Raw genomic sequence first — 13,533 nt, 5'->3', positions numbered from 1 at the left:
CAGCCTGGGCAACTTGGCAAGACCTCGTCTCTACAATAAATCAAAAAATTAGCCGGGTGTAATGGCACGTGACTGTAGTTCCAGCTACTTGGAAGGCTGAGGCAGAAGGATCGCCTAAGTCCAGCAGGTCATGGTTGCAATGGCTGTGAGCATGCCACTGCACTCTAGCCTGGGTGACAGAGTGAGACTGTGACTCAAAAAAAAAAAAAGGAAGAAGAAGACATGTAAAGAGTTATAAAAAAATTCAAGAAAAAGGGTGTAATACTGAAGATAGCCCAGCAAAATTCAAAATACTAATAAGGGAAGAAGAAATAATAAATAAATAAATAAAATACTAATGTCTATAATTTAAAAAATTCATTAAAAGAAAAAATTAAGCTATTTAAGGAAAATGCATACCATGGGTCTCAGAATATCCACCAAGAAGAATAGCACCAAGATATGTTCTAGTAAAATCATTGGATTTTAAAGCTAAAGAAGCTGGACCTGGTGGCTTATGCCTGCATTTCTAGCACTTTGGGGGCCAAGATGGAAGGATTGCTTGAGGCGAGGAGTTTGAAACCAGCCTGGACAACATAGTGAGACCCCCATCTCTATTAAAACTTTTTTTTGCCCAGACTGGAGTGTAGTGGCCGCTCCCGGGCATCGCAGCCTCGACCTGCAACAGAGTGAGATTCCAACTCAAAAAAAAAAAGAAAGAAAAGAAAAAAAAGCTAAAGAAAAGGAAATCCCTTGGGTATCAAGGCAAAAAGGGCATGCCAGGTTATAAGGAAAATAAAATTAGGCTGTCAATAATATCTATGCCAGAAAATACTCAAGAAAATGCAAGCCAAGGTTATTATGTTCAGTAAAACTAACTTTCAAGTATAAAGGACACAAAACAGCCATTATCAACATGCAAAAACTTAAGGAATATTGCTCTCCTGAGCATTTCCTGAGAAATGTATTAGGCACTAATAATCAGAAAATGAGTTTCAGATAATGAAACAACTAAAGAGACAACAACATAAGGACTGGTGGTGAGCACTTTAACCAAGACTAAGTAAGGGTTAAAGGAGGAACATTAGTATATAATTACTATGTGCTCTGACAATGCACTTATGGTAGGTACATTTAAGAAATGGAGGTAAAAATAGAGATAGCAGATTCTAAATATTGTTTAACTAATTTCATAATCATACTAGTAGTGGTAATATTAGTATTTCTATTTGAGACTATTGTGGTTATATAATGTGGAATAAAGTAAAAAGTAAATTATGGAATGATATGCTAATTACATCTACCCCTAATTACATCTACTAAGATACTTGGTGCAGAAGAAAGGAGACACAAATGCGACATAAAAGAGGTTGAGTAAAAAAACTCTAGTTCTGAAACTGAATTGGAAACGACAATATAAACTCCTGAGGTATTTTACTTAAACAGTATACATAAATAAAAATAAAATTATGTATTAAACTTATGTAAAATCTCCTCCCCTATCTATCCACTGAAAAGCCTAAAAACAATGACCAACCCAGTAATTCCTAGCATGCAAATTATGGTCTTAAAACACTTGGCTGATTCCAGGTCTGGAGCAGGAAATGTAAAAAACCCTTGAACATCTTGTCAAACCAGTTAGCAAGGAAGCTCCCCAAAATTCACAGTCTTTAGCAGTTTTTCTTAAAAGGTTAAATATAAGTCTAACACAAGATCCAGAAATTCCACTCCTAGATATATACCCAAGAGAAATCAAAATATAAGTCCACACAAAACTGGCACAGAAATGTTCACAGTAACATTATTCATAACAACCAAAAAGTGCAACATCCTAAGTGCCCATCAACTGGTGAATGGATAAATAAAATTTTATATAGTCATAAAATTGAATACTAGTCAGCAATACAAACACTTGAACACAGATGAACATCAAAAACATCATAGGAAGTGAAAGAAACTAGACAGGCAGAGAACACACATTGTATAATTCCATTTATATGAAATGTCCAAAATAGGCAAATTCATAGAAACAGAAACAGATTATTGATTGCAGAGGCGGGAAAGAGGAGAAATGAAAAGTGACTGCTAATGGTACAGGTTTTGAATGGGTAGGAGGGTAGTAAAATGTTCTGAAATTAGTGTGATGGTTGCAAAACTCTGTAAATTTACTAAAAATTTTAAGTACACTTAAAATGGATAAATTTTATGGTATATATCACATCTCATTAAGATTAAAAAAGAGAAATCCTAGGGTCAGGTCAAAAGGACATAAGAATCAACATAAATGTGGTAGGCAGAACTCTAAGACAGCCCTCAACATTACCGCTCCTGGTGTAAACATCTGTTTAATCTTCTTCTTTTGAGTGTGGGTGGGACCTGTAAATATGATAGGATTTCACTCCTGTGATGAGGTCACTAATTAGTTGATTTTTTTAGTTCATCAAAAGGGAGATTATTCTAGATGGATCTGATCTAACCAAGTAAGCTCTTGGATTTATTTTAGCATGGTGAGCCTCTAAGCAGAGGACCCAGCTAATCCATACCTGGACTCCTAACCCCAAAAAAGTATAAGGTAATAAATTTGTTTTATTTTAAGTTGCTAAGTTTGTCGTAATTTGTTACACAGGATTGAAAACTAACAGAAGTGAAGTTCCTATAGGATAATATTTATAAACACTAATACGTTTAAATCATGACTTCAAAAATGTTATTGAAAAATAAAATGAATGAGTTTATCCCTTTTGGGAAATAAAAAACCAATTTATTATTTTTAAGAATAGGCACCAAAAAAAAAGAGAAAGAAATAAAGCATTCTGTTTTTTTTTTTACATGACCTATATGTACCACTAGGTGACAAAACAACAGATGCATAGCATCTCCTCATAAATATATTCCTTCTAATAAGTAAAAACAAAATTACAGAATTAAAAATATTACCATTTTGCAACTCCAAATGAATTACATCAATCCAGGTATTAAGTATCAACAGTTGCAAAAAAAGAAAGAAAATCAGGCTGGGGACAGTGGTTCACACCTGTGATCCCAGCACTTTGGGAGGTCAAGGCGAGAGGACTGCTTAAGCCCAGGAGTTCTAGGCAACATGGCATGATCTCATCTCTACGATAAAATTTAAAAATTAGCTGAGTATGGCACACACCTGTAGTCCCAGCTACAGGGTGGCTGAGGTGGAAGAATCGCATGAACCCAAGAGATTGAGGCTGCTATGAGCTATGACCATGCCACTACACTCCAGCCTGGGTGACAAAGTGAGAGTCTCTGACTCAAAAAAACCAAACAAACAAAAACACCAGACATTATGTACCTCCAGTGAAAAAACAGACCACCATCTATATTCTTACCAAAAGAATCAAACTTAAGTCTGATTCAAGTCTCTGGATCCAGCAGCCAATTTATAGGCAATAACTGTACCATGAATATACAACCACAGAGAACTCTACAATTCAAATGGTCCAGGTTCTTCAATAGACAAATCATAGGGAAAAGAAAGGCATGAAGAAGAAAGCTGAAATTAAAAGAAATTTTAAAACCATATCAAAAAAATGTTTAATGAGCAAGACTAAAAAGAAAGTTTACTATTATAAAAGTCAGTGCCGGGCTCAGTGGCTCAGCCTGTAATACCGCACCTTGGGAGGCTGAGGTGAGTAGATTGCCTGAGCCCGCGGGTTCAAGACCCGCCTGGGCAACTTGGCAAGACCTCATCTCTACAATAAATCAAAAAAATTAGCCGGGCATGGTAGTGCGCACCTGTAGTTCCAGCTACTCGGAAGGCTGAGGCGGAAGGATCGCCGGAGCCCAGCAGGTCAAGGTTGCGGTGGCCGGGAGCGGCCACAGCACTCCGGTCTGTGCGACAGAGTGAGACTCCAACTCAGGAAAAAATAAAAATAATTAAAAAAAAAAAAGTCAGTACAGTGGTTACTTTTGAGGGGATAGAGTTTTGACTGACAGAGCATATGGGATAGCTGACAAAGTTTTACTTCTTGATTTAGATGGTGATTACAAGAAAATATACCTTATAATAATTCGTTTTGTTTTGTGCGGTTTTCTACAAGCGTTTTATTTTACAGTGAATAGGTTAAAAATGAAAAAAATTCGGCTGGGGTTGGTGGCTCTGCCTGTAATCCCAGCAATTTGGGAGGCCGAGGCGAGCAGATTGTCTGAACCCGTGGGCTCAAGACCCATCTGGGCAACTTGGCAAGACCTTGTCTCTACAATAAATCAAAAATTAGCGCCTTTGGGAGGCTGAGGTGAGTGGACTGCCTGAGCCCGCGGGTTCGAGACCACCTGGGCAGCAAGAACTCATCTCTACAATAAATAAAAAAATCAGCCGGGCGTGGTAGCGCGCGCCTGTAGTTCCAGCTACTTGGAAGGCTGAGGCAGAAGGATCGCCAGAGCCCAGGAGGTCGAGGCTGCGGTGGCTCTGTTGCAGTCTGGGCAACAGAGACTCCAACTCAAAAAAAATCTCAGGCCAATAAACAATCAGATTCAAGATATAGTAATTCATGAATAGAAAATACTCTATAAGAGATTTGAACATTTTAAAAATACAATCTGTAGCCATAAAGAAGAACAAAATCATGAACTTCACAGCAACCTGGATGAACTTAGAGTCTATTATACTGAGTGATCTTCCACAGAAACAAAGTGCTGAGTATCACATGTTCTCACTCATAAGCAGACCCTGAACAACTATAGTAATACTATAAGAAAAGGATTGGCAGTAGTGGGAAACTGTATGGGGACGGGGGGGGGCAGGAAGCGGGGAGATGGGATTGGCAATAGTGGGAATCTGCCTGGGGAACGGCGGAACATACCTCATCAACACAGGTACTTGCATAATGAACATTTGTATACCTAGCCCTGAATTGTACCCCACATCTCTGAAATAAAAAAATTAAAAGTTAAAAATAAATAAACATAAAATACAATCTGTAGTTTTTGATTAGGTCTCTATTTGGCCAATTTCTATCAATTCCAAAATTTAGTTTGAATATCATCTATTTTTTTTAAAAATACACTGAAGCAGCTTTATTTTTACCTTAAACATCCCCCTCATCTTTTAAACCATAAACATCAGCCATGAACATTCAATTGGCTCAGATGACATAAGACATCACTCTAAACTAAACTGAGGATATTCTCTACTAGACTTTAAAACAGTAAAAAGGTCAAATAAATAATGAAAACCTATTATGTAATAAACAGTATGATGTATTTTATGAAGAATACAGAAGTACACTCTGAGACCCTGATCTTAAAGAGCTTATAAATAGCTGGAGATAGTTATGTGTCATATCTATAAATGAAATATCTGAGATATTAGGTTCAATCTCTCCCTAGAAAGAAAACTAGATTAGTATTCCTATACCTTCAACCCATTAATAAGTCACCTTTTCAAAACGCCAAATACTATTTCTTTTACTCTCATTTGACATATTCCATTCTTTTGATGATGTCATCTGCTCTCCTTTAGGCCTCTTTCCTCTCCATCATTTTAAAGGAGCTGCCAGGTAAGTAAAGTTGGAAATAAAAACATTCACTTCAGATACAACACTAAGACCCCAATATGTAATTTGGTAAAAGATCAAAATAGGCAATACAGTAAAAAAAAAAAAAATTACTTCAGGCCAGGCACAGTGGCTCACCCCTATAATCCCAGTACTTTGGGAGGCTGAGGCAGGAGGATTGCTTGAGCCCAGGAGTTTCAGACCAGCCTGTACAACATAGTAAGACCCTGTCTCTACAAAAAAGCAAAAAATTAGCCAGGCATGGTGGTGTGCCTGTAGTCCCATCATGACACTGCTCCAGCTTGAGCGACAGAGTGAGACCCCCAACTCAAAAAAACAAAACGAAACAAAACAGACAAACAAACAAAAAACGTCAAATGGTTAACAGGTCAGACATAGTGGCTCATGACTGTAATCTTAGCCCTTTGGGAGGCCAAGGCAGAAGGATCACTTGAAGTCAAAAGTTCGAGACCAGCCTGACCCCGTCTCTAACTGGCTGGATGTTGTAGCATGCACCTGTAGCCCTAGTTACTAGGGAGGCTGGCTGAGGTAGGAGGATTGCTTGAGTTCAAGACTACAGTGAGCTATGATAATGCCACTGCACTCCAGCCTGTACAACAAAGACTCTGTATCTAAAAAAAAAAAAAAAAAAAAGGCTAATAAGTCTTAGTAACCAAAGAAATTCAAATTAAAATAATAAGGTCATTTCTGCCTATCAAAATAGCTAAGATTACAAAGTTATCATATCCAATGCTGCTTTGGGTCAAATAAGACACCAGAGATGGATATGAATTTGATGCAAATAAATTACCCAGATTAATGTATATCCTTCAGATATTCATGTCTTTTGAACTAGCAATTCACTTCCAGGAATATATTCTAAGGAAATAATCTTATCCTACAGAAATTTAGACTAAAAATATATGTATACAGATGTTTATATTATCAAAGAGATGATGATACACTAAAAGCCACCTGAAAAATGGAAATTACTTAAATATACAACAAAGCACACTTAATATCCTACATATACATAAACAATAATTAATGCAGAATAGGAGGAAACACACCCAAATTTTAACAGTGAATTATCTCCATATGATGAGACTATACATATTTTATCTCCCAAACTATCACATGTACATATTACTCTAACAGAAGATAAATCTTAATATTTACTATTTTTAAAATTATTTTAAATGTTTTGTGGCTTGCTTTTCTATGACACTACTATTCCTCAGTATCACAGACCAATGAGTATTGTCATATTCTCTAAAATATAAGAATAATCTTATATATCACTAGATAAAGAAAAGGGGACAAAAATGAAATCTTATAGAAGGTATCGTAAACATATCTGACCATACACAGACACATTCCAAAGAATTTAGGTCCTCTATAGCATACCAAGAAACGAAATCAACAGACTCAGTGGTTGTAGTACAAAGAGGAAAGTGGCAAAGAATGAGAAAGGAACCTTTGGAGTTACTCTCAATCTCTAGAACTCGGGAGAAACAAGCTTTGGGTAGACCATAGCCCCATTCTAGAGAAACTGTCTAAAGCTAGACAGATGTATATAATCACAAATGGAAAATTTGCATGAAATTTAAAGACTCTCTGCTCCTGAAAGCCTTGTAAGGTAAGACTCCTTCCTGTAAATGTTCTAACCAATCATGCTTTTTTGCTGACCTTCAGACCTTTCCGTCTCTCATAAAATAATTCAAATTTAGAAATAGCACAGACCACTTTGATGATTACTACTAATATCCTATAACCAGATAATTTTGCCAAACAAAAGACTTACCTTTCCTGAAACAGATTCTCCATCATAGAAGAGATAGTGTTTTTCTACTTTGCCATCTTCAGTTTTCATTTCTGCCATTTTCCTGGTTTCCCCATCATTAAGAACAATATCAATCTCACAAATTGGACCAAAAAATCCTCCAAGAAAACTCTGAAATAAAATGAAAATGCGCATCATCATGTTTAGTCAGTCACTACATTTTGTAACTCAAATTTAATACCTATGACCTACAGTTAAACAGACTGCAAATCCATGTGTTCACAAGGAAACGATAAGAATTTATGTCAAATGCTACATCAAAACAGAACAAACTGAGTACAGTAAATCGTGTACATAGTCAACAATACTATAAACTGTACACTTAAAAATTTGTTGGCCAGGTCGGGCTCGGTGTCTCAGCCTGTAATCCCAGCACTTGGGGAGGCTGAGGCGAGTGGACTGCCTGAGCCCGTGGGTTCGAGACCAGCCCGGACAACTTGGCGAGACCTCGTCTCTACAATAAATCAAAAACTAACTGCGCATGGTAGCACGTGCCTGTCGTTCCAGCTACTTGGAAGGCTGAGGTGGAAGTATTGCCTGAGCCCAGCAGGTCGATGCTGGGGTGGCCATAAGCGTACCACTGCACTCCAGCCTGGGCTGGAGTGAGACTTCACTTAAAAAAAAAACATTGTTAATAAGATAGATTTTATATTATGTGTTTTTAACCACAAAACCAAAAGAAAAAAAAAACCATAAACAAATTTAAGCATGCTATAATTTTTATCATTTCCATAGAAAATCACTATAAATAATCAAATACTAACATATCAGAAATCCAAAAAGTTAACTCTCAATATCTGGGCTTGAAAAGTTACCTTTAGTTATACCTTTCTGAGGTTCTTTTATTTTAGCAGAACTTAATCCAAATTACTCTACACACCTATATGAATTATTGTACTACTTACTATAAAATCTACTGCTATATTAGGTCTGAACAGCACATGTTACCACGCTCGGGCTGTTTTCTGTGTAAATTTAAAAAGAATGGCCAGGCGCAGTGGCTTACGCCTGTAATCTCAAGAGGACTGCCTTGAGCCCAGGAGTTCAAACCCAGCCTGGGCAACATGGCATGACCTCATCCCTACCAAAAAAAATATCCAAAAATTAGGCGGGCATGGTGGCACATACCTGTAGTCCCTGCTACTCGGAAGGCTGAGGTGGAAAAATCGCCTAAACTCAGCAGGTCCAAGTTGCAGTGCACCATGGTTGTGGCACTGTACTTCAGCCTAGGTGACAGTGAAACCCCCAACTCAAAATTTAAAAATAGAATGGCGGTCATTAATAAGACAAAAAACAATAGATGTTGGCAAGGATGCAGAAAAAAAGGAATGCTTCTACACTGCTGGTGGGAATGCAAACTAGTTTGACCTCTATGGAAAACAGTGTGGCCACTCCTAAAAGAACTAGAAATTGACCTTCCGTATGACCCAGCAATCCCCCTACTGGGAATATACCCGGAGGAACTAAAATCATTTTATGAGAAAGATACCTGTGCACACATTAGTTTATTGCAGCACTATTCACAATAGCAAAAGCATGGAACCAACGGTGCTGTTCATAAAAACTGGACTGGATAAAGAAAATGTGGTACATATACACAATGGAATATTACACAGTCATAAAGGAGGACAAAATTATGAACTTGATAGCAACTTGGATGAATTTAAAGTCTATAATACTCAGTGATCTACCACAGAAACAAAGAACTGACTATCACATGTTCACACTCATAAGCAGACTCTGAACATTTACCATAATACTATAAGGAAGGGATTGGCAGTAGTTGGAAACTGCCAGAGGAGGAAGGGGCACATAACATCAATAAGGGTAACTGATCTCAACCAGGTATAGTGGGGACCAAAGGGAGGCCCAAACATTACCTGTATGATGACCACTTATATATCTAATACTGAATTGTACTCTACATTTTTAAATTTTAAAAAATTGTATTAAAAATTTTAAAATAAAATAACAAATTTACACAGAAAACAATCTCCTATCATGCCATTCTATATCCCTCCCCCTGCCTACACAACAACCAGAGTGATTTGTTAAAAACATAAATTGGATAATTCCCTGTTTAAAATCCTTCAATATGCTGGTGAGCATATAAACTGGACCAAACCACTTTAACAAATAGTTGGACGTTATCTGGTAAAGCTGAAGATGTACATATCCCATGACCCAGCAACTCCACTTGTAGGTATATACCCTAAACAGGACTCTTACATACATGAACCATGAGACAAATATAAGAATGTTCACAAAAATATTGTTCATTATAGTCCCAAACAGAAAAAAAAATTCAAATGTCAATCAACAAGAGAATGATGCATAAATTTTAGTATATATTCACACAGTGGGAATAACAAACAGCAACAGAATTAAAGAGATACAACTATACACAACAAAGATTAATCTCATACACATGTTGAGGGAAAGATATCAGACACAAAAAGAATACACACTGTATAATTCCACTTACATACAAGTCAAAATATGCGATGTACAATATAGTATTAGAAGTCAGGAAGCGGTTAAAAGTAAGCACAAAGGGAACTTCTAGGGTGCCAGTAATGTTGTATTTTTTACCTACGCACCTAATACACAGTCGTGTCATTCTGTGAACATTTATCAAGTTACACATTTATCTGTGCACATTTTTATAGATAATGTTTCGTTCAACTGTTATTTTAAATACATACACACACACAATGTATTCTCTAATGTGGCCTACATATCTCTGGCCCTATCCATCTCTTCAGCCATTCAGACTCAATCAGAGTTCTTTCTGCAACAGTTCATCAAGTTTGCCAGTGTCCTTCTTGTTCTAGAGCCAAGCAAAATATCCTTAAACTAATTCATCCTTTTGAATTTCAGTTTGACGCATCTCCTTTAAGAGACCTTCCCTGACTTCCTAATTGAAACTAGATTCTCCAAACTTAGGTCTCACACAGTTTATGTGTTATTTAGTACCTGATTGTCCTACTGGATTGTAATTTCCATGAGGACAGATACCTTTAAGCAGTGTGTGACATTTTAATACAAGGTAATCTAATAACTGTTGAATGTTAAATTAATTTTGAATAAACACATATAATCCAAATAATATAAAATGCATGAATACACAAAAGAAATTAGCCAAAATCTGGAACAGTTGCTAAAATTAGCTCTTTCCCAGCAAATTAGCATTGGTGTGGTAGCATACTATACCAATGGAACTTACATTAAATCTCAGTTCTGTCCTCAGGTAGCAAGATAACAGCAAGCAAACTAACGACCCTCCTAAAGCTATGTAGGGCACAAGGTTATACTATGATCAAATGAGACAGTTTTCTTAAATACTAAATTAATGAAATGATTATAATTTTAAGAAACCAACTAAAAAAATTGCCAGATTAGTAGCTTTGACATGTTCCAAAGATACAGACAGCAAGTTTTATTTTTGACAAGATGTTTTCATCTTTTCTGGTAACATTACAAATAACAAACTCAAATTTTAAGCAAAAAATGAATTTTAATCAGAAAACCACTACAAACTAATTTAGGGGAAAAAAAGACTGAAAAGCATCAATGATAGGTCACACACACTGTCCATTCCCAGTTAGCTTTCATTCTCCAACTCAAAAGTTGCGCAACAAAAAACAGAAGATAAAAACTTGCTAAAAATTGTAAATTTTGAAATACTGTAGTACATTTTCAACTAAGGGCCACAGAGATAAGAATGTATAGCAGCTCAAAATCAATCAGCTGATATTTATTAATTATCAACTATGTGCAAATCTCTGAGTCAGCAAAGGAAGGGGCTAGGTAGGAGGAGCAATTATGAAAGAATGGAAGACAACACCTCCAAGTAGCTATTATAGATGGGGAAGTAAAATCAGTTATATAAAAAGAATGTCAATTGGCAGCAGGAGCAATAAGAGAATTAGCTCTCCTTCTTTATGACATCCATAACATTAACTCATTAGAGTCACAAAACAGAGGCAGGAAAATGAAAATTACTTTCTCATTCCCCCAACACATCCCAGAGCTACTTCAAAGAAATAATGAAATGTAAAAACTATAAAAATTGTTTTACAGATAAAAGAAGTATTATGGTAACTTTTTTCTACATACATATACTTAACACATGGAGCTGCACTTGGGATTTTAAAGCTGACATTAAAAATTCAAATAATCAAAAATTAAAACTTTAACAAAAACTAAAATTGCCACTAATTGAAAAAGTATAGAATAAACTTTGTTTTATAAAACTTCACAATTAATGATGTAATTAGAAACCATAAGTTTTACTGGCACCAGTCTTAAAAATTTCAAATTCTTAAGCATTAAAAATATACCCAAGCCAGATGTGGTGGCTCACACTTGTAATTCTAGCACTTTGGGAGGTAGAGGCGAGAAGATTGCCTGAGCTCTGGGGTTTGAGACCAGCCTGAGCAACATGGCGAGACCTTGTCTCTACAATAAATAAAAAAAAAAATTAGGCAGGTATGGTAGCACATGCCTGTGGTTCTAGCTATCTAAAGACTTAGGCAAAAGCATCACCTGAGCCCAGCAGGTTGAGGCTGCAGTGGCCATGTGTGTGCCACTGCACTCCAGCTTGGGCAATAGAGTGAGATGCCAACTTAAAAAAAAAAAAAGATGTATATATGTATATATACATATACATACACACACATATATATACACACATATATACATGCAAGGCTATGTTTATCTTCTATTTCTGTATGCATGAAATATTTTATAACTAAAAATAAAAAGCAGACTTGCTTTTCGATATAATCAAAACATTAAAATTGGAAGAGATCAAAAGTGTTTTGTTTTGTTTTTAGTAGGTGTCTCACTCTGCACCTGGCCCAAAAGGTTAGTTGTTTTTTTTTAAGCCTAGTATGGCATATGCAGAATAGTAAAAAGTTGAGAAACAAACTATAGCACTTTAACAAGTTAACTATGGCACTGAATGCAATGGCTCACATCTGTATTCCCAGCACTTTGGGAGGCGAAGGCAAGAGGGGTTCAAGACCAGTCGGGACAACATAGTGTGACCTCATCTCTACAATAAATAAAAAAATTAGCTGGGTGTGGTGGTCACACCTATAGTCCCAGCTACTTGGAAGGCTGAGACGAAAGGATCACCTGAGCCCTGCAGGTCAAGGCTGTGGTTGCCAAGAGCATGCCACTGCACTCCAGCCTGGGCAAGAGGGAAACTGACTCAAAACAAAAAAAACAAGGTCTCACCATGTCACCCAGGCTGGTCTCAAACTCCTGAGCTCAGGCAATCCTCCTGCCTCTGTCTCCTAAAGTGCTGGGATTATAGGAATGAGCCACCGCGCCCGGTAAGCCTTGCTTTCAAAGTTTTTTTTTCCCAAGATGTGCATTTTCTGTCATTTCAAATAAAAGGTCATGAAATTAAATTCTTTTTCTAGTTATTCACAATCAAACTGCAATACTTCTGATGTGTTAAAAAGGAAATAAAATACAGAACTGTAAGGATGGTGAATAATAGAAGAAAAAGAAAAATGATATACAGGGTTGTTAGAATACATTAATGTAGACCTTTGGTGAAATTACAGAAGGCAATTTCGAGATATTTTAAGAATCCTATTCATTTCTTTTGGAAAAGATCTTCAAGTGAGTATTCATAATATGAGATTTTCAGGAGCAATACTAGACAATTAATATACAAGTTAAAACTCTATGTAGCTTTTAAATAACTATACTGGAGTCAGTGTACCAGCTCATGCCTTGCAATCCCAGCACTTTGGGAGGCCAAGGTGAGAGGCTTGCTTGAGGTCAGGAGTTTGAGACCTGCCTGTGCAACATAGCGGCTCGTCTCTACAAATAAGTCAGAAAAAAAAAAAAAATTAGCCAGGCATGGTAGTCCCAGCTACTCGGGCGGCTGAGATGGAAGATCGCTTGAGACCAGAAGGTCGAGGCTGCAGTGAGCTATGAACACACCACTGTACTCTAGCCTGGGACACAGAGCAAGATCCTAAAAAAAAAAAAAACCACAACATATGACTAATGAAACATTATAGCAATTGTATTCACAGTTTTCTAATCCTGGCTTAAATCCCATGACACTGACTTCAGGTTAATGTAAGGCTTTTCTTTTTTTTCTTTTGAGTTGGAGTCTCACTCCGTCACCCAGACTGGAGTGCAGTGGCCGCTCCTGGCCAC

The 13,533-nt window shown here is 36.8% G+C and overlaps 1 protein-coding gene across 2 annotated transcripts in view; it reads right to left on the bottom strand.

The window, feature by feature from the left end:
* Positions 1–13,533, bottom strand: part of VPS26A (VPS26, retromer complex component A) — a 45,678-nt gene that overhangs the window by 30,191 nt on the left and 1,954 nt on the right. The window contains exon 2 of one of the 2 annotated variants that reach the window (XM_008073105.1): positions 7,309–7,458. In XM_008073105.1, the coding sequence (XP_008071296.1) occupies positions 7,309–7,458 (150 nt within the window). Of the gene's footprint in view, positions 1–7,308; positions 7,459–13,533 lie in introns of those variants that run through there. The other variant, XM_021706502.1, reaches the window with a different exon arrangement.

The sequence above is a fragment of the Carlito syrichta genome, unplaced genomic scaffold (assembly GCF_000164805.1).
Source record: "Carlito syrichta isolate Samal-C Ts95f unplaced genomic scaffold, Tarsius_syrichta-2.0.1 Scaffold315646, whole genome shotgun sequence".
NCBI lineage: Eukaryota > Metazoa > Chordata > Mammalia > Primates > Tarsiidae > Carlito > Carlito syrichta.
Note: the sequence above shows the minus strand (reverse complement) of the source record. Positions and strands in the feature narration are given on the sequence as shown.